At 36.8% G+C, this 22,632-nt stretch overlaps 1 protein-coding gene across 1 annotated transcript in view; it reads left to right on the forward strand.

The window, feature by feature from the left end:
- The window catches only part of GRIK2 (glutamate ionotropic receptor kainate type subunit 2), a 446,579-nt gene that overhangs the window by 148,145 nt on the left and 275,802 nt on the right, over positions 1-22,632 (forward strand). The window contains exon 4 of the mRNA XM_072857870.1: positions 3,761-4,018. Coding sequence (XP_072713971.1) covers positions 3,761-4,018 — 258 coding nt within the window. The remainder of the gene's footprint in view (positions 1-3,760; positions 4,019-22,632) is intronic.

Raw genomic sequence — 22,632 nt, forward strand, 5'->3', positions numbered from 1 at the left:
CTGTCTAAAAGCCCCTGTCTTTAAATATTTAAAATTTGAAATAAATTTTTCTGAGCTCTGTGACTAGGGTGTTTTAGAGACCAGCTCCTTTGGAGTGAGGAAACACTATCTCCAGACTTTGTCCTGGAAAATGCCAAGTGGGCCCAAATTCTAGTGAACCTGGAAGAAGGCTCCAATTCAGTTTTAAGGATTCAATCACTTTAAGTACATGTCCACAAATAACTTTAGCACATGAATGTCTGATATAGTTAATCAGGTATGGGCTTCAAAGGGGAACAAGTAGTTATAATTTTGTGCATCTTATGTCAACAAGGCATAAAAATAAGCCTAAATATTAAGTCTGTTCTTAAGAATATTGCTATGAGGTGAATGTCTAGGCCTGAGTTCAGCAGTTTTCTCCTAACTACAAATGATTTGTTAAAAGTCTAATTAAAAGTTAGAAACAATTTTGAACATTTTTCCTAAATTTTCAAATCTTTGATTCTCACAAAAATTGAAGTTTTGAGATTGCTTTACATTCAAGTCTATGACAATAGACGCAACTTGTACCACATCTTGCAAACCCCAACAAGTTCAATATGTATTTATAGGAGAAAATACAAAGCCTGGTGTCAGAACTCAGTAGGACTGAATTTTGCACTGTATTACATGTTCTTTAAAAACATTTTTTTATAAATTGAAGAGCGAATTTCATATGAATGTTATCCTTAACAAGAAAATAAGAAAGGTGAAAGAATCAGAGGTGAACCTGTATTTCTTATGACAGGTTTCTAGCCTAAATCTGCCAAGTGATCAGGTCCCAACATACCACTCCCAAGTGTTGAAGACAGAAAGCTTTACACAATAAGGGATTTTTGGTGTTATAGTGGGCTAAGATGAATAAAAACATTCGATGCCACATTAGAAATTCTACACTGGGAAAAGCTGCTGTGTCAGGATGAATGTACATGAAGTACATCTTAAAAGTGGAATATAATACTGATTTAAAAATTCAGTTTAGAAATTATGAGAATTTTTTTTATCTTTCGCTGTAACATACAGAGTTAATCTTGCTAACCTGTTTCATCTGTTTATTTGCTAAATAAACAATTCTAATATAGGTTGTTGTTAGGTATGAAAATAGACAGTATCCATATTTGTGCAGAAATACAGAGAGTTTAGTCATTGTAAGATGCTTTGATTGATGAAAAATATTATGGGCTAAATATTTATGCCTAGCAAGATAGTTTCTTTGCAGAGGAGAGTGTGTGGAAGAAGAAAGAGGCAAGCAACACTTTTAACAAAGTATTTTTGAGTTGTTATCCTGGTGTTTTGGATGATGGATTAAAGCAGGTTCTGAGAGAGGCTACTCTTTCCATCTTGGCCAACAGTGCATAAATGGGCTGATCCTTAATTCTGGCCCCTTCTTTCTCCTTTTCTCCTAATCTTCCAAATTCAACTGCTTCCTGACTCCAGTACATGGTGTTCTGTGAAATTTAATGGGACAGTTTCTCTCCATTCCTGAGGGAGGATGTAGAGAGCAGAGGAATTTGTTCTGCGATCTTTACTTCTTTAAGCCTTTCCTGAGACAATACAACTACTTTTAGTCCTTACTTGGGGTTTGCTTGAAGGTGAAAGCTAGCCCTAATGTTATGTTGCTAATTCTTGGTAGACTATAATAGCTGAAGTTAGAATGCCAACATGCCATTGATTGGATACATTGAATAGATTGTATTTATTCATTGTTCCCACTTGCATCTTGGATGAGAATGCAACTCTTTGTATCTGGTCAGGCTGTATCAAAATCTGTGTAATCTTCCAGTGCTAATAGCTTTTTGCTTCATCAATTCACAATACAGCCAACTACATTTGTGCTGACAGGTGCTTTAGTTCAGAATCAAAGGCTACAGGTTAACATAAAATGGTTCATTTTATTATGATGGCTCCAAAGCAGAGTTTTAACAATGAGGTTTAAGCTTTTGACTCATTTTGTGGTTCATGATTATGTCCATTAGTGAGCAGGCAGGCACTGCATCAAAAATAGCCTGTTTAGACCTCTTAATAACACATACTTTTGAAGTTGAATATAGATGAAATATTAATAGGTTTTTAAAGGCACTATATGAAAGAGCAACCTGAAGGCAAGACAATATTTCCAAGATATTGTTTCAGTGAAGAATAATGTAAATGCAAAAAAAATATCCCTCAATGCACTAGAAAAATTGGTATGCATCTGATAGAGCCAGTGCCATATTAAATCACGTGTAAAAGCATTATTCAAATCTCAGAAACAGGAAAAAAAAAAAGCCCATTGAAAAGCCATCTGGTAGCTATTGCTGTTGTTAGTGATCCCATTTACTGACATTTGCATAAAGCTTGTTGATTACTCTTAGGAAGGGCAATATTAGCATAAATGTTTTTTTATCAAGCTCGTCATTTAGGTCCCAATCTGACTCTCAGAAATGCAATGGAGATCCTGTCTGTATATGAGAAGTTCATTTAAACCACCGGTGCTCTGCAGTAATAAAAAGGTGTGCCAGCATACTTTCTGGAATGCACTTGAAAGACTTAGCAATATTTTCATCATGTTGAAAAGGAACAACAAAACAATTACTTTTGACTTGCTGAGAAAAGTAATGCAGCAAGATGTGTTTCTACTGCTTGTTTCCTCAGCTGTCAGGAATGTTGATGGTGGAGTAACAATATTAATTAATCAAACTTCATACAAATACTCGCATCCAGATTGGATTAGGGAGATACTTTTCATTAATTCTCTCTACCTAATAGGATGTTTTCTTACAAGACAGAATCTGTTGTTTTTTCAGAACTGCATACTCATAAAGATTATGTCTATCGTAGTGATCTAAACAGGAGCAGGGCATGGGCTGAAACACTGGTCTGCAGTATTGACTAATTTTCCTTCCTTCTTTTTGGCATGTCCCAACTAATATTCTGCAAGGTAATACTGGAGCATACTGTGGGAGATAATACAGGCCAGAGAGTGCTAATGCACAGTATAAATAGGGCCATCCTATATTGGAAAGAGGAGAGCTAAGCCACTTGAATGCAGCAGTATCGTGTCAGTGACTCTCAGGGTCAGTTTTATCTACTAATATAGACGCAGCAAAACTGAGTATTTCCAGTGTTTAAGAAGGGACAGTGAATTTTTTTTTTCATTAGCAGATAGTAATTTAATTTTATTTTAGGGAAAATGTTGACCTTGAAATTTTGCTAGTCCATATGCCTACTTTTCAGATACAGAAATTCAAATGTCCATTTCAATGAAATTAATCATTTGCCTGATACTTAACTAGAATCTACTCAATGTGTATAATTTCTGAGTAATTAGGATCTCAGTAGAAATAGTGTTGATTGATTAAGAAGTTAACACTTGAACAGCCTAGGTTACAATACTGTCCCGTATGGCCCTTTTCCAAATGTAAGATGCAGCTGAGAATAAATCTCTTCTCTTGTCAGTGCTTTTTAAAAGATACACAATTGCTGGCCTTTGTGACTTCCACTGACATAGAAGTGTTTACTAAACATAGCTGAGCGCTATTTCAATGTTAAGTGTTGCTATTCATCAGCTCATAGTGAAAGCTTAGAAATGTGTTCTGAAGTTGAAATCTGTGTAAATGAAAGTGTTACACAAGAAGGGAGCTCTGTCAGCAATAAAGTTATATTTCATGGAGTGCCTTTTGTTTAATATGAATTGTGCAATACCTTCTGGCACACTGCCTTCTTTCCTCTCATCATTGACAGACTTCTGTCTCCTCTTCAGCCTGCGATCAGCTGTCCCTTGGGGTGGCTGCCATCTTCGGACCATCCCATAGCTCCTCAGCTAATGCTGTGCAATCCATCTGCAACGCTTTGGGTGTTCCACATATCCAGACCCGCTGGAAACATCAGGTGTCAGACAACAAGGACTCCTTCTATGTCAGCCTCTATCCAGATTTCTCTTCACTCAGCCGTGCCATCCTTGACCTTGTGCAGTTCTTCAAGTGGAAAACAGTTACTGTTGTTTATGATGACAGCACTGGTAAGGCTAAAGCATTAGACTATGTGCAGATATATTCACATGTACAAAGAGAGGGAGGAGGGGTGTCACTACTCATATTTCTTAATTTAAGAAATCTTAACTAAATTACAAGAATTTCTATTGGCAAGGTAGCGTATAACAAATAATGTGGATTTATTAGCATAAGTATTCTCATAAGTATGCTTCAGTTGCTGAATTCTGTGTGTTTGAGCTCACAGCTGTCAATAAATCAGTCATGCTCTATCTGCGTTTTCTGCAGTGTCTTAACAGTTGCTAAAAGCTATGTCTTTTGATTTCATTTAAAACTTAAATTTTGAAGAAAAATATGGTAACTTGAAAGATGTACTAGTATGCCCGGTGAAATAGAAGACCTAAATTCTAGTGCGGCTTCTGGCATTAGTTAAGTTAGAAAACAGATGCCATATTTGTTTGGAATTTCAGTATCTGCTTTTTCAGAGAGAATTGCAGAAGGAGCCCTGTTTTTAGCTGCTAGGAATTGAAACCAAAGGAAGTTTGAAGGCTTGCTTTGCAGATGAGTTACATGAGTTAAAAATGAACTCCTGACTTTCCAGCAGAAATATACCAGTTTGCTATCTTTCCCTTACCTTGCCCTAAAATTTGTTTTGCCCTTCTGTTTTGCCTTGACAGCGACATCTTTGAAAAATGCTTTAAAAACTTAAGTTTCATTTGAGGTCTCTCTAGTCGCAGTCAGAACTAAGACCTTGGTAAGAGGAAAATCTGACTGTAATGGAAGCTACAAGGACGGTACTTAGCCAAATGAGTTACATTTAATCTTCTTGGAAATGTTGTTACCTTCTTCCATGCTGGTTGAACTGTCATTGGCAAGAAAAGAGCATGGTGAGCCTCAAACCCTTCTCATGGTTCAGTGAACTGGAAGATTGTTGATACCTTTGTTACATAATGCTACTATCTAAATCTGAAATTAAAAAATAAGATCAAGAAACAATGTCTGTTACATGTGAGGCTACCTGTAGTGAAGATTAACTCTGCTAGATAAACAACAGTTACAGTAAGACAGAATGCCTGCTTACTATTTAAGTTCAAATAAGATGTGTGTATAGCTATCAAAAGGTGAGAAGGGAACAGAGATGGCAGTGCATAAAATTATTTATTGCTGATTTTTTTCTTCATGCCTTTTTAAAAAAAAACAAGGCAGTGAAGTTTAGAGGCTGCCTCCCTAAAAGTCTGTTGGCTGATGTCACCAAAAGCCTCAGGTAATCAAACTTCTGATTTCAAGTTTAGCTGTACAGACTTAAGGCAAGAAATATGTAGCTTGTTTATTAATGTTTTTTGATATTTTTTGTATTATTGTTCTGAAATAGGACAGGAAGTGAAAAAAGCCTCAAATTTTAATAAGTGATGGCTGAAAAAGTAATTTGTGGTTCAGTGAAACAGTTATAGACTTAGATTTAAGTAAATTGGAAATATTTCACTTTGATTCAAATTGTTTGGAGACTTAACTATTTTTACAGTAAACAGATTACCTTTTAAAACAGGCCTTTCAGTTAGAAAAGTCATAAGTTTTAACACTTTGAAACTGCTTTACTCAATATTTTCAAGTAATTTTCTCCCCTTTCACAAAAAAACCCCACCACAAAACCAAAAGAAATATTTCATGTTTAACAGTCTCTCTTAACTCTGTATTTTCTGAAAGAGATATGTTATCTGTCATGCTAGCCTAATCTTTTCATAAAATACGTTTTGAAATCAGAATGTAAGCAGAAATAGGAATGAAGACGGAAAAGAAGTTGCTCTTGTGTATGTTGTGATCTACTTGATCTACCTGTGACTACTGTAAACATTTAAGAGACCAAAAAAGCACAGGAGCTCTTTTAAAATAAATTTTAAATAAATTTGACAATGAATAAGGAGATTCAGGTATTTAGTTTATTTTAAAAGCATAATTAATTATTTCAGGAAATACTCACTTTAAATTTATATTTCTTTCTGGAGTGCCTAGACTCTTCATGTTATGATAGTGGTTTTTCCCACTGATAAACAGTAATCCCAACTACAAAATCTTTTTTCCTTGAAATCTGTTGCTGTCTGAAGAGACAGAAAAAAGAATCAGTTTTAAAAAGGTAATTCTCTCTCTTTTTTGTGGCATTTGCTGCAAGTAAATTTAAATTCTACTTTAACACTGTCAGTTTCTCTTTGTTTAGTAGCATCTCCTATAGATAATTCAAAGACTTCAAGAGCAGGACACACACTGCTGGGAAGTCCACAGCATCACTTGCCTTTGAAGTACATATGGGAACAACTCTTAGCTATGAGAAACTGTCAATCTGAAAGAAGTAGAGTTTAAATCTTCTTGGAGCTCAACTACAAACTGGTGTTTTCTGAGGCAAGGGGTGGGGGGAGAAGAACCTTTTGGAAGGAAGTAGTTAGTTCAGCTGAGGAAGAGGTTATCTCCTGCCATGCGATAAGTATTCAGTTGTGAACCTAGGGCTGAAGCTGAATATGATCATTTCGGCTAATATTTAGAAACTGTGTTGTAAGACTTCATGTGCCATTTGAGACTTAATTTCAAATCCACTAAAATGAAGGCAACGAAGACAAAATGTTTATCACTGTTTATATCTGTTTCTTCCATTTGGCCAGTGATTCCTTAATGTAAGATGGATATAATTCTTATTTCCCCCTCCCTTGTTTCTCTTTTAATCCACCCACATTTTACTCTCCTTTATTGAGAAGTTGTTTAGGATGATAATGCATGCCTTATTTTATGATCATGTTAGTGTTATGTATTTCCTTTATCTGAATGGACGGTTCCCAAAAGTACACCCTGGCCAAGACAATCATATGTTGGTATAGCAGTTACAGTGATAATTTTTTTAATTGCTAAAATTAATATTTTTGGGGGGACAAATTTACTTTATGTATTTCTATGATTACTTCATAAATATGGATACAAGGGGAGTTGATACTTTTATTATAGACAGGAAGAAAAGGTAGAAAGCATGCATAAAATATGTCTGGATTCTTCTCAAGACAAATTATGGGGAGTTGCCCATATGCCAAAAATCCTGGAAGATTGTAGGTCCATTCTGAGGGAAAGTATGATTTTTTTAAAAAATTATTTTTTAAAAATGTCTTTATATTTTAATTGTTAGGGCTCAGTTTTATGAATTATCTAAGGAATTGTTAAAGTTTTACTTCTCTAATACAGGAAAGATAGCTCACCCACTTCAAAGCATTCTAATAACAGCTGTGTCCATGTTCTTTGTTCCTTCAGTACAGGATATGTCTTCTACGGGATATGCCTTCTTGTGTAAACACAAATGGAAAAGGCTGTGTGGTTATTTGACACTCTGCAGTCAGTAAAAGCCCATGTTAACTCTAGTGTCATTCCCAGGAATGCACTGGAGACTGATACTTCAATTGCACACTTCAGCTGCCTCTTGACAGCACTGTTGTGTCCAATTGTACACAATCCCTCATGCTCCTATCTTATAGGAAGGAAAGCCAGTTATGTGACTCTAATAGATAGCAGAGCATTTTCCTGATGCTACACAAGGCACTCTACATAAGTGTAGATGCAGTCTTCCATAGTGTTTTTATGTGGCTTTCAATCCTTAGTGTAGCTGCCTTCACAACACCCATATGATGAGATGTGCAAAATAGGCTGCCACCACTTGTATTTGATCTGGATCCAATTTGATCTGAGGTTCTGTGGTATGAAGGTGTTACAGAGGAAGTCAGTCCATGTTTACAGCCCAGTTTGAAATAAGAGAGAAATTTGGAATCCCAGGCTCCCTTTGCAATAATGAACATCTGCACATCTAAAAGATTACCTCAAAGAACAGCCATTACTGGGTTGTCTCCCTTACTGAAGTATTCTCCCTGTATTCTCTGCGGAGGAATAGCTGTACATCTTGCTACTAATTTGAGAAAGACATAAAGAAGTTGCTTTTCTTGCACTATGGGTAGCAACTGGACCCTGTCCCCAACCCTCCCCAGCTTTATGATGCAGAAATGGCTAAGTCAGAGAAGATTAACCTATGGAATCTGGCTATTGCTCCTCATATCAGTCTGGACCTCAGAATACTGGGTTGTTCTGTGCTGATCAGATCTGTCTCGTCTGTTCAGGAGCCTGTAATGAGGAAAGCAGGATAACTTAGCACAGAAGAAAATGGAGGTTGTGTCATGCTGAAATAGGGACAGAGATGCTTCTAAAGGGATATGATCAATAACACTGGAGAGAGCAAAGATCAGGTTGAATACAGCGTAATAAGGAAGAGTCAAGACTCTACAAATAGGATGAAGTAGATGAATAAACGAGAAAGGTTAATTCTATCTTGATCTTGTCTCAGTAAGAAGAGATGCAGTCTGTTACAGTGGGGATAAGGTAATAGAAATAAAAATGAACATAGAATGGGCAAAGGTTTTAATATTATCATAAAGCCTTCTGCCCTGGTAGTATTTTATGGAGTAGGCATTGTGACAGTAGGTAGATGAGTCTGTTCTTTCAGGGAAGAAAAAATTGTGAGAGTCCTTTTTCTGTGAATCTGAATACTCTTGCACCTGACTTTTTTTTGTGTGTTAAATAATAGCTATATTCTGCTTCCTTCTATGATTTAGTTTCCCATTTTAGCTCTCAATACTTTTTTTTTTAATGTAGTCCATCTGTTGTACAGACAAAAAAATGGAATGAGGCTTTAGAACACTTTTCTTGCTAGTCTGAAGATAAGTATTGCTTCCTGTGATCATTCTAAATGGCAAAATATATCCCTTTTAACTAGAATTTCCCATTAAAAAAACCCTAGCAGGATGTAATGAGAGGATGGTTAGTTCTGTTTTTTTTTCCTTAAAGTAATTTATGGTCTCTTTGTTAATTAAATACCACTAAACTGTCCCTGGATACTAATTAAGTCCTTTCAGATTTACAGATTTGCTACAGTCAATTGTCTTTAAGAAAGAAAAGTGGAAAAATGGCAGTGTGTTCATCAGCTGCATGTCCTAATGGTTTTAATAGGTCTCAAAACAGTAACTTAATTTCAAGTACATATTCTAATCTCTGTGCTAAAGAAAACAGACTAGATAAATTCTAAATAAGTTTGTGAATCTCGGAGAATTCCAAAACAAAGAATACATGAACAGTTAGATGCTGGGGCCTTTAAATTATAGTGGCACTTGTATTGCCAACTAATGCTTTATACAGATCAAGTTGATATAAACAGGGTTCTGGTTTTTTTCTTAATTAACATTTGTTTTGGTCTTGAGTGAATGAGTATAAACACCAAAAATCTGTTGTATCTATGAACAGAAGCCAAAGTAAAAGCTGGAAAAAATGCATTCAGAAACAAAAATGTTTTGTGTTGGACTTCAGTATTGAACCCTCTGCTTTAATTCAAATGAAGGAAAAAGAAAGCTGCCATTTTGTTGATATTTTTACTGTAGTATACAGGTAGCATTGATTTGTAAATAAAACTACAATTTCTTTCTTGGGATGAGTATTAAAATTCACATTAACTTATTCCCACTATATTTAGCATTGTTGTGGCCTCACCTTGAGTATTGTGTGCAGTTCTGGCCCCCACAATTTAAAAAGAATGTTAAGGTACTTGAATGCATCCAGAGTAGGGCAACAAAGGCGGTTAAAGGGCTGGAAGGCATGATGCCCTGTGAGGAGTGGCTGAGGACACTGAGTTTGTCTAGTTTGGAGAAAAGGAGGCTGAGGGGTGACCTCATTGCTCTCTACACCTTCCTGAGGAGGGGAAGTGGAGAGGGAGGTGCTGGTCTCTTCTCCCTGGTATCCAGTGACAGGATACGTGGGAATGGCTCAAAGCAGCATCAGGGGAGTTTCAGACTTGACATTAGGAAGCATTCCTTTACTGAGAGGGTGGCCAAACACTGGTACAGGCTTCCTAGAGAGGTAGTCAATGCCCTGTACCTATCAGTGTTTAAGAGGCATTTGGACAATGCCCTTTACATGCTTTAACTTTTGGTCAGCCCTGAAGTGGTCAGGCAGTTGGAGTAGATGATCATTGTAGGTCCCTTCCAACTGAAATATTCTATATTTCACATATCTTATTTCCAGATGTCTTACATCTTGTGGTTTGTTGTGCGGGGTTTTTTTTTCTTCTTCTTTTTTCCCCTTGTACTACTAATAAGAAAGGATACTCACCTTTGCAGTTAATATAACTTTACACTAAGGAGAATGAAATATCTTGCATGTAAAATGGATGTGGGGTGATGGCACGTGAGCAACATTGCTAAAGAATTAAGGAAAAAGAGCTTATAAGTGATTCAAGGTAAATCTTGGCTAGGCAGAAAATTTCTCTTTAAGGAGAATATACATAGTGCACTATAAAGATGAGTAAAGGTGTTCAAGAAACTTTAGAGAACAAGCAACTGAGAAGGAGGATAGAAAATGAGATGGTCTGAAAAGGCCTGCTCATCTGTTTTTCTGTAAATGAATTAAGCAACATCTCAATTTATGTGAAAAGCTGTTCTCCTTTATAAACATATCTGTATAACTAAGGTCTATTCTTAGCAGAATGAGAGAGAAGGAATGAAATTAGTTGAGAATGCTGTGTTTGAACATTTGACAACTGATACGATAACAGTGCATTTCACCTGAGTTTAGAAGACAAGACTTCAATCTTGGTGATCTGTAATAGAAACTTACAAACTGATATGGCTGGCATGCAGTAGAATATATTTCAGGTTTGAAATTTTGATATAGAAGGATAAAGTTTGTTCAAGAATAGATGACAGGCAGAAATAGGGAGAGATTACTTAAAGATAATCTGGGGTGCTTGGTCCACACTACAGTAGGAGAGATCTGCTGGGAGCAACAGTGTAATTATAAAAAGCATGAAGGAGTATTGTTATTGTGATTTTCCCTGCTTTGGATGATGATCCAAAACAAACCACTAAACCATGAAAATTAAGTGGACAAGGCTTTTTCTTCCCATCCTTTTTAGAATCATCTCACAAAACTAACCAAAGGTTTTAATATCAACAAATATCTCAAACCAGGTGTTTACTGGGAAAAGGAGTATAGGAGGACACAGTTCTTACAATATTCTTAGAAAGACATTATAATGTATGTTGACTTTTTTAATACTGAAAATACTGAATGCCCACGTATGAGATGTTCTTGTGATATTTCTGATAATGAATCAATGCTTGGGAATGGAAAATAATGGTTTATTATTAGGGAAGTGCAAAACAGTAAACTATACTGAATAGATTTCAAGAAAGTGAATGTCATTAAAACTGGATTTTCTGCCAACAGAATTAATTGGAGTCTAAAACAAAGAAGATTCAGATCAGTTGATGGTTTCTTAAATAATACTGAAATTGAATAAAACAAAACAAGAGTTGTCAAGGGACCCAAGTTTTCAAATCACTTGAGTAAGAGACTTTTTGGAAAACTTTAAAATGAAGTAATCTTAGATCTGTTAATAATTACCTTTGAGAACTCATGGATGATAGGCGAAGTTCTAGAAGTCTGGAAAAGGTAGACAAGCTCAGATTTATCCCAACTTAGATATTTGCCCAAATTTTGAAGTACATTTATCCTGGTTCTTTAAATTAACTTAACATCTAAAGCATCCACCTGTTCCTAATAACTACTTTCCTTACTTGGACCCTACTTAAAATTAGGTAGAATAAAGTGAGGTTGTAGTATGAGGTTTGGGTTTTTTTTTTTGTTTTGTTGTGTTTTTTTTTTTTTTTAAATAGACCAATCAGCTGAATTTCTATTCCTGGAAAAGTGCTGGAAAAATAAACTATTTACTTGTAAACACTTAAAAGGTCTCAAAGTGATGAGTAACTGTCAAGTTTGCTTTATCAAGAGCAAATAATGTAAAACTTCGTCCTTTGACAGGCCAACGTGCCTTGTGGGTAAGGAAAATGCAGTAGATGTGACAAATATTGAGTTAAGAAACTCATACTGTTCAAGGTGACATTCTTATATGCAAATTAGAGAAATAGGTTCCTTATGCAACTGTTGTCAAATGGATGCAAAAAAGAGCAATAAGGCGTAAATAGATTGGTTATGGCTTACTGCAAAACTGAAAAGATATACTTACAAGGTTCATTTTCTGGTATGAAGAGTATACAAATTACATATGCAGGTAGTAAGCTCAGAAGTTACAATACTCTGGAAAATATGATTTGTGCTAAAGTATTTTAATAGTTATCTATCAAATGTGAGATGTGGTCATTGTGGATAAACCAACAATGGCATTATGAGAAAGCAGGCATTACAAGAAAGCAAGCATAATGTTGTACTCAGATGTATGACCTGTAATTTAATGTGTAAGAAATTCCCAGGTAATTCCAATTTAATCTGTGTAAGAAAGGCATCACACCATATTACATTGCTCTTTACAGCGGATCTCAAGAAAGATGAGGGTTCTTCAGATCAGAGGCTTAGGAAAATAAGACCTGGGAGGAGAGACTAAAGGTGTGTTGGTTTAGTCTAACCGAAGTGGACAAAAAGATCTTGCAAAAGGAAACAAACAAACTATCCTCTATGTTAAATGGCATAGTTAGAGACATGTTTAAAATTGTAGCAGAAATTATTTAGCTAGGAACATTTAGGTTAGAAAAAAATAACAGGTTTCCTTGAAAGGCTGAAGAAACTCCATTTCATAAGGTTTTGTGGTTTGTTGTTGTTTGTTTTATTTTTTCCCTGGGTTGTGGTGTTTTGTGGTTTTTTTGTTGTTTTTTGTTTGTTTGTTTTGTTTGGTTTTGGTTTTTTTTTTGTTTGTTTGTTTGTTTGAATAGCAATGTTTTCATACTGCTTTTGCTAGACAGAACAGAAAAGACAGGTAATGGTGACTTTTTAAGGTCACTGTCAGGACTATTCCCTACCCCTGATGCTGACTAATGTCTCTATTGAACATGCAGAAATACTAAATTACACACTACTATTAAGTTACCCTATTGATAGTGATTCCTCAAATTGGATTTATATTAGATGTTAGTTAGATGAAAACTATACCTGTGAGTATTTTTGTATATTTGTACTCTTTTGACTTGTGCAATTTTAACTAGCATTTATTCTGGTTCTACAAAGCTGATGCAGAATTCACAGTACCGGTTGTTCTTGAAGGGCTGGGTGGGTATCCTCTCTATAAATAAATGAATTTGTATATAAACCTTACCAAAGATACCGAGTGGGATGGGATAGCTTATCACAGCATGTTAAATGAAAATATTTTTGTGCATTTCAAATTTGTGTGTTATCAATTAATAATCAGTTATTCTATGTTATTTAATTGAATGAGTAGAATTAATATCTAAAGAAAGGCTATATTTGCCTTGGAGAACAAAGCAGATGAGGCTTCCCATGCCTATCAGCTGGAATGGCATGCAGTTCTTTTCCACATCTGTTCAGTCACCGAGTCAGACAGAGGTTACAGCATTTGTAAAAACATCCACACTTTTACTGAATCCTCTTATTAAAGACAACAGATTTTTAAGCCTTCCTCAATAAACTCAGATGGGGTAGAATTGTAATAATTAATAGCACTAATAATTTTGATCTATTTTTGGAGAATGAAGAAATATTTTCCAGACTGATTACATGTTACATAGTATGTTTTAAGTACAGAGTGTTTCAAGTGCTATGCACAGTACTTTCAAGTGAAAATACAATTAGTAGTTATGTGCTAAACCTAATTGTGGTATTTGGATGTAGATGGTTAGTTTGGTGTATTCCTTTTCTAAGAAAGTTATTGTACCATTTGTTCAGTAAAGCTCAGAAATATTTTTCCGGTGCTATATGAAAATACTAGCAGTCAGGACAATGTTGTAAAGTTAAAATTTCACTTTCAAACTTTTTTAGTCTTTTTGTAGTTTGGAAGTTAAGAATTACTTTACCTAGCTGTGGTGAAGAGAAATAAGTTAAATTCTGTTGTTATTTTTGGTAAACAGACCTGTAGTTGTTCTTTGAGAGTAACTCTATAGAGATTTTAATTAATTTTTTGAAAAGTAAATGTCATACGTTAAACAGAATGCCTAAGTCCAGCCCATCTTTCAGGAAAACATGTACCACAGCCCCCCCCCCCATTTTGGCCAAGAACTGAATTTGGACTTACTGCAACAAGACATGATATTATAAAAAGAAAACTATAGGTTTAAAATAAAAATAAAATAAATCCATATGGTACTTTATAGTATTTTCCTGTAATCCTAAGGAACAGAAGTGGAGGTAATATTTCCAGAAATTATTGCATTAACAATTAACATATTCCAAATGGTACTTTAAATTGTTTTGCTTTTGTGGGTTTGAATAAACTTAAGAATTTAAATTTTACAGAAAATTGTCTAGGGAACTTATGATCAGAATAATTCTTTCTTCCATGAAGACTGGAAAATTTTATTTACTATTTACAAATACAGAAAAATGTGACAGGAAAACTATTTAAGTGAAAAATGAAAACAGGAAAATCACACCTTGCATGGGGCATAAATTTAAATTCAGAATTATCCAAACTTAACTATGCTTTTACTCCTACTTCAGTAGTACATATTTTGTCCTCTGGTTGGAGGAACACTGTGAAATCACTTGAGATGTTGACCTCTTTGTGAGTTGCTCTACATCAGCCTCAGCTCAAATATTTGCATCTTAATACATTTTAGCTTCAATTCCAGATGTTTCTTCTCTTGCACTCTTACAATTTTTTTAGCAAAAATATAACTGCTTTTGTTTCCAATAATAAATGTGCTTACCTAGTGTAAATTTCAGTTTAGAATGTCCATTTATGTTTCTTTTTCAACCAAGTCCATTTTGATTTCTTGTAGATATTATTTTTTATTTAGTTCTGTATAGTTTGATACAATAGTGATACTTCTATGGTATGGCTAGAAATTGCTAACTTGTTCTGCTTCTTTTATCATTGATTTTGACAGCTTTGACAAAAGCTGTTCTGTCCTTTGACTGTAGTAGATGTCTTTTTATCTCTTCACCCTCATTAAACTGCACTGCTCATAGATGTCAGCCACTTGAGAGATCATACTTCACACTATTACAAGAATTCATTTGAAATGCCCAGGACTGTTAATTGTCATTGCTGTCACTATCATCACACTGAATTAAAGATAAAGCTTTCTGAAAATGTTCAAAAAACATGTTCAGAAAACTGAATAATAACAGTATTTCAAATCAGGCATATCATAATAGAGCCACATATGTAAAGGAATGTCACATGTTGCTGGAGACTAGAAAAACATGGCAAATCTATTATAAAGGCTTAATGTTTTCTTAATTTTCAACATTATCTTCAATTATATTGAATTATTTTTTTCTTATATTTTCACACACTAGGTGCAGAGGTGAGGGAAGAAATGGACAGTTCCTTTTTTTTTTTTTTTCCCCTAGCTGCTGTATGCTGCAGCTAAGTACTCAGGTGGTATGAAAAAACTTACTTTCTTCATCTTGTTATGGTGATCTTCAAGATCAAGACCTTTCCATGAACTGAAGGCCTTTTCTGAACTTAAGCAGCACACTGATTCCCTCTTGTGGAACCGTGTAGGATGGGGTAGAGGGCTTTTTTCACTGCAGTGCTGAAAAGCCATTATTAGAAAAGAACTGATACTGAAAATAGGCTGAATTAGGATTGGCTATTTGAAACTAACTATAAAAGACATTCGCACCCGTGCTCTGACGTGCTCACTTACCATATTTAAGGAAAACAATAAAGCTGATTATTGCTTTGCACTTCAATTACAGCTGGCTGTGCTGAAACAGCAGTAAAATGGATTTAACATTCAGATGCTAAGACCCAAGACACAGAAAAATTAAGTGATATGCACAGTATCAGAATGGAAATCTGATTGTCTATGGAGTTAAACCTGGATCCCTGGTTTTCTTCAGTGATTTTTAACGCTAAGGCTACTCTCTCGTATACATGGAATTTTAGTAATCTCAACTTCAATATTAATTATGAATATAATTTTAAACAGTTCTGCTTTCCTGTACTAAGTAATTGTTTCAAAATAGAAATTTTTTTTAGTCTAAAAGGAAGTTTTTTTCTGTCTCTAGTCTAGACACTTTTAGATCTTTCATAATAATGAGGTTTGTATTTCAAATACATGCACACACACGTGTAGTTAAAAACATAGTTCTGCCTTTTTTGTTTGTTTTAGAAAGGACCATTTTATGGCATATTACTTAGTATTACTGTGCTCTAAGTCCTCCTGAAGTACACCACTGGTTTTATCAGTATAATTTTGTGGAAGTGCAGGTCAAGGAGTGAAAGAAAAGTCCCCTCAGTCTGGTGACACATACTGATACCATTTGTTTGATCACTGTTGATCCTCAGTTCTCCAAAAAAGTAGCCTCTGTTTGTTGAGCTGACATTGACCAAAAATGGGTAAGACTGCTGGAGAAAAAGGTTAAAGGTGTCTTGAGTGAGGTCCATTCTTCCCCATACAAAGTAAGGATCACCTGAAGTTTGGGGACTGGACTTTCTCTCTTAATATGCCCAGAGGATGCTAATTACTATACCTGAGCATGCAGTTGAATTCAAAAGTGTGGATGTGAAGCAAATCAGGTATCAGCTCTCTAACACTGAACATTTAAAGCTCAGGTCAAATTTTGGAACCAAAGACATTCAAATATGTCCCTCTTTCCCATACACACTTCATCTTTAAATTAGTTTATTTTCAATAAAGGAAACTGTAAGGCCTTTAAAATGAAAATAAACATCTAACATATTTCTGTTGTATACTTCTAAATATTGAGCTTTGGAGCTCATGCAAAACTATCCAATTGTCTTGACAAATGTCCAGCTGTGTGTGAAACAGACTATCACACACCTCAATATGTCAGCACGAGGGCAAGATGAATGCGGGAAGACAGCATCATAGCCACAATTATGGAGAGGTTTAGAGAGATGCATAGTTCTTAGCCCTAGAAATCTTGTTTCAGCAGACAGTTAAGTCAGTAAATGGATTGCTGGCATCAGTACCATTATTCTATGTTGAAGTTTTGTATCTGGAGCAGAAGACTTAGTCTCAGTCCAGTCCAGACAATAAGCACTATGAGAAGATGCTGATTTGGGAAAAGAAATGTGAGGAGAGAACTAGCTACCTAAACTGAAAAGTTTTCTCTGGTTACTGGCATGGCTACCATCCAAGAGAGAGTTTTTAAAAAATATTTTCAGTTAGAAATAATGTAACTTTTATTTATCCTCTCATACTCGGTGACCTGGAACTGGCTTTTCAGTGTGACTAAAACTTTTTTAGTGATATGCTCACAGGAAATATATTTCCTCAAAACAACAACCCTTCCCCCCAAAAAAACCCAACTTGATGACCAAATTATTTTTTCTAACAACATAAAACTGCTGGTTTTGAAGCACTGTACCTCCTTTAACTGTGTTTGTATAGCTGAAAGGCCATACATGGGGAGAGTGAAGCTTGGAATGAATTAATCGAGGTATGATATAACATGTCAACATAGTCTAAGGGTGTTCTGACTTATAAACAGGAGTTCTTCTGTATCTCTGAAGAAGAGTTGGGGGTAGTAGGTCACTACTGTATGCTTTGATAAGAAGGTAAGTACATAGTTACAGGTAGCTTGACATTACAGAGCCTCTATACATCTACACTTTTTCTGCCAGAAGGAAATTCTGTCATCCAGACAGACCTCCAGAGTTCATTCTGGCAAATATTATTATTATCATGGGTGACTAGTTATCTTGGCTCGCCCTAATGAATCTAATTTTTAAATTTTCAGCTGAAGTTACTCTAAACAGAGCAGCTATATTTCTTGACAAAGGGCTTGTTAAATAGAATTTGCTTTGGCAAAACTACTACTGAAGTCAGTTAGTTACCAGATACTTTTCCTTCTTTTTACTGGTACAGTGCTATCATTTTCCTGGTAGGACTAAAGATTAACAATAGAAAAATAATTTAAGTCAACATAATACTAGATATCTTTGAACTCTTCTTCATGTCACCTCCACTAATTGTAGTGCATTTTTAATATTGCAGATTGCAAGTGGCATAAAGCTCTAATGCAGTAATATCTGTAATATATATACATATACATGCATACACAAGTAGTGTTCTGATTACTCTCCAATGCTTCAACTACAAGACTGAAAAATCCTGCTAAAATGTTGGACTCTAAAGCTGGTAATAGGGAGCTGCATTAATTATGTTTACAATAAGAAGATACATTTTTCTGGATTACATATCTTAAAGCTCTTCCTCCATTAAAGACACTTCACATTGGTACTGTATTTAAATGGGTTTAAATATAACTGACAACAATTTTCAGGATGCTTTACGCTGCTGGAATTGGGTGAAATAATCTTAATGCAGCAAAAAGGCTAAATATGAATAAATGAGAAAGGTCCATCAAGCTGTCTTTTCTCTTCATCTCTATTTTCTCTGTATTTTTCTTAAAGGTGTTTCTGTATTATGCTGTTATATCCAAAGAACACAACCAAAGAACAGCCCACTGATCAAGTAGCCCTGCTAGCATGCAATTTCTTTTTTTAAAATTTTTTTATTTTAATCCTTTCACTAGAGGTGCTTTTTAAGCAGAGGACAAGGATGATAAAAGTAATCCTGAGAGTTCATGGGTAATCTGTTCAGGATGTTCAATATCTGTGAATCATTTTATAGCAATGAACTGTTCTGGTTGATGTGAAACATTCTATCAATGCTCAATAAACTGGCATTCTCCTCCCTTCTACCCATACCCCTTTCAAAGCCCAATACACAATGATATTTTTCTAAGACATAACCAGAAAAACTGGACAGGGACCTGTCAGGGAAGGAGAAGATTACAGAGAGGTGTGAGAGGAAACAACTTGCTGAAAACAGAGAAACTATTCTGGTTGCTCTACAAAGCAAATATATTATTATTTTTTAAGTTTTGAGATTCTAAAGATAGGAGTAGCCTTTAAAAGAGCATTAGTGTTCTTTTGTACAGAAAAAGGTTCATGTGTTCAGCCTATTGCAAAGTGCATTTGCTTGCATTCTTCCTGTGCAGCACAAAGGCAGCATTAACGGAAATGATAAATAGTTTGATGAGCAGGCCAGGTGGCATAGCAATGGCTCGCAAGACTGCTGAACTGGAGACACAGGTTTTAAAACAAACTTGGGGCTCTTGCTTCCTGGACTGGTTGAAGTTGAACATGTCGAGGAGGTAATGTGATTGATCTCTTTGGAGGAAGATGCCAGCTGGAGAGCTCACAAACTGCTCCTTCAGGATTCTCCTTAAAGATGAATTGATGGCAGCTTCTGAAAAGAGTTACTCACACCGCATTCTTCCCAGCCATTCAGAGGTAAGACTCTATCACAGTAGCTGCTAAAAGAAGGAATTGAGAGTTTAAAGGGACAGGAAAAAGGTGTCTCTGGTGAAAGAAACTGCAGGAAGTACATTCCCAAAATGAAGCTATTATTTCCATACTGTTGTAAAATAGATTTTATTTTTTTTAGGAGCTTGTCCACACAAATGGTTGGGGTTTTTTTTTTCATTACACTGGGATCCTGTAACACTAATAAAATAAGAGGTCAGTATTTCATCTGAGGGCTGTACTTAATTTTATACAGTAAATCAGTTGTTTTAAAAATATTCTAGGCCGAAATCTGTGCTTTTGCATTCACAAATATCTCCTCAAAATCATGGTGAAGAATGGACTCATTTTGTCCTTAGCTTCATTGTCCTTGTATTTCTCATACTATGTTCCTCCCTTCATTGGAGGCTCTGGTACCTCTTTTTCTGATTAGCTACACATGAGCTACATACATGCTGTTTTGAAACTGCCCCTTGCTGATCCAGAGACTATTTCTCAGTGCATGACAGCTCGTTACTTTGATCCTGAATAACCAGCTTGTCCATTTCCTCTAATGTCAGACAACAGCAATGAAAGTTACTTTGGGATTAACAGTAGCTCAGAAACTTAAGAGTTAATAAATAAATACTCAATGCTTGTTTGACCTAAAACTACCTTGGCCCTTAGCCAATGCACTGAGGGTAGAAGGGTAGAAATGGAGTCCCACAGACAAACTGGACACAGTAGGAAGAAGCAGTCTTCCTTGGGTCTCGAGAATCTCACTCATCTAAATGGGCCATAACAGTATTGGGAAAAAATGAAAATACAGAACAAATTTTGGCAACATCTAAAAATGAAAGCAAACAATGAATTTGTCTGACTTCACCTGATGTATTCAGGACTGTATGTTAAAGAGACTAAATAAGGTAGAGCTCATTTTTGGTTACTGGAAGGCACTAGTTTTACCGCAAAACCCCTTAAACATATGATGTTTTATAGCTGTGAAAAATTGAACTCCAAACACAGATTGTTACTATAAGCATAGTGGCAGAATTTATTTATGTCATATGTGGGTTGCCTGGTTAGTTCTCAGCTGTGCGCTGTTTTGATCCCCTGGACCTTTTTTTGGCCATTGCACCTACCCTTCCTGCAGAAACCAGGATGTCAGGGTGTGGTGGGGAAGAGATCAGTGCAAGCAGGAATGGGAAGCAGTTACTGGGTCTACAGCTGGACCCAGGTGCTGCAATTTACATGTAGGAGCTTGTTCTTCTAGATTATATCTTTTCAGTGCTTAATTTTTTCTTTGGTTACAAATAATGACCCACTATTCAATATTTACCCTAGAAAAGATGGGGAAAAAAATTAAACTGCTCAAAATGGTTGGAAAACACGGCAGGCAAACTAATCCAGAGGCAGGGGGGTTTCCGTAATTAAACACAAGCTTCCGATCACTCCTTTTGTTAGTGAGAAAAAGGACGCAATTACATACATACCTTTCCCCTCCCCAGGAAGAAAGAAAACACCGTGTGTATTTTCACTGCAGGTTACACACAGCCCATCGACGTTTACCCTGGGAGCTGACCGGGGGAGCAGCAGGTTCAGGCCTTTTTGTGTAACGGTTTCTGCTGCTCAGTGTGTAACGGCTTTACCGGTCGTTCCGGGCCGCAGCGCCTCAGGGTGTCCCTGCGCCGGCGGGAGGCGCCCACGGCCGCAGCCTGCCTACCCCTCAGCCGGGCTGGGCTGTGGCAAGGAGCTCCCTCCCTCGCAGCGGGGGTCTCCAGCCCTGAGGGGCGGCCGGTGTCTGTCTTCGGTACTTTCGAGCAGGGCTGCCTCCCTTTGGTGCCCGGTGGGATTTTTTTCACTGCTGGTTAAGTTGGCGCTGGGCATGTCACGACGCACCCCCGGTACCTTGTGCCTTGCACAGGCAATAATCTCCAATATATTTCAACTCCCGTGCCTTCATCCAGGCATAATGGAGAGGAAAAGGTAAAGAGAATGCTCGGGTTTGGGTTTGGATTTTTTTTGTGGGGGTTTTTTGTTTGCTTGTTATCAGATTAGTGATGCCATTTTTGCTCAGGGAATTCATTTGGTGGTTTTTGTTTTCTAGGAAAACTAGACTGCTCTTCACACATTTTATATAACTCAAATACTGCATCACAAATTCTAGGTACAGTATGGAAGGCAACTTTCAGCCTTTGATTTATATTTGCAAGAGCCTGCTCTTGAAGTGTGATCCAGGCCTGGAAAGCCTTTATTCAGTTTCAGTTCCCACTAATGCCTGAATGAGGAAATGCTGCTTCTCAGCACTTTACCCATCAGCGCTCTGACACACAAATAAAAGTACCAGACAGGGGTATGCTCAGCACTATCTGATTTTTTTGTTCCACGAGGTGTTTCTCTGCGGCAAGGAGCTGTAGGGTGACTGTGGTAGCAGTACTTGCCACCTGTGACAGCTTCATGGCAGCTCCCCACACAGTGTGATCTCCGCAGAGCGATGTGTCCAGGGGGCTCTGCGTGGGAGGCAGCAGCCCTTGTGAGTGAGGGAGTTTTGACAGAATCACAGAATCATATAGGTTGGAAAAGACCTCTAAGATAATCGAGTCCAACCGTAAACCTAACACTACCAAGACCACCACTACACCATGTCCATAAGCACCTCATCCAAACATCTTTTAAATACCTCCAGGGATGGCGACTCAACCACTTCCCTGGGCAGCCTGTTTCAATGCTTGATAACCCTTTCAGTGAAGTAAAATTTCCTAATATCCAGTCTAAACCTCCCCTGGCACAACTTGAGGCCATTTCCTCTTGTCCTATCACTTGTTACCTGGGAGAAGAGACCGACCCCCACCTCTCTACAACCTCCTTTCAGGTAGTTGTAGAGAGCGATAAGGCCTCCCCTCAGCCTCCTTTTCTCCAGGCTAAACAACCCCAGTTCCCTCAGCCGCTCCTCACAAGACTTCTGCTCTAGACCCTTCACCAGCTTCGTTGCCCTTCTCTGGACACGCTCCAGCACCTCAATGTCTCTCTTGTAGTGAGGGGCCCAAAACTGAACACAGTATTCGAGGTGCGGCCTCACCAGTGCCGAGTACAGGGGCACGATCACTTCCCTAGTCCTGCTGGCCATGCTATTTTTGATACAAGCCAGGATGCCATTGGCTTTCTTGGCCACCTGGGCACACTGCTGGCTCATATTCAGGCGGCTGTCAACCAAATTTTGTTTTCCAAAATTATTCCCATGAGAGCCTAGCAAGCTGGAAACTGTTGAAACTGTTGAATTTGTTCCAGCAAGGATTTATTTTTTAAGTATGGATGAGGATGAACAAATATTCCTTGTAG

The sequence above is a fragment of the Ciconia boyciana genome, chromosome 3 (assembly GCF_034638445.1).
Source record: "Ciconia boyciana chromosome 3, ASM3463844v1, whole genome shotgun sequence".
NCBI classification, from domain to species: domain Eukaryota; kingdom Metazoa; phylum Chordata; class Aves; order Ciconiiformes; family Ciconiidae; genus Ciconia; species Ciconia boyciana.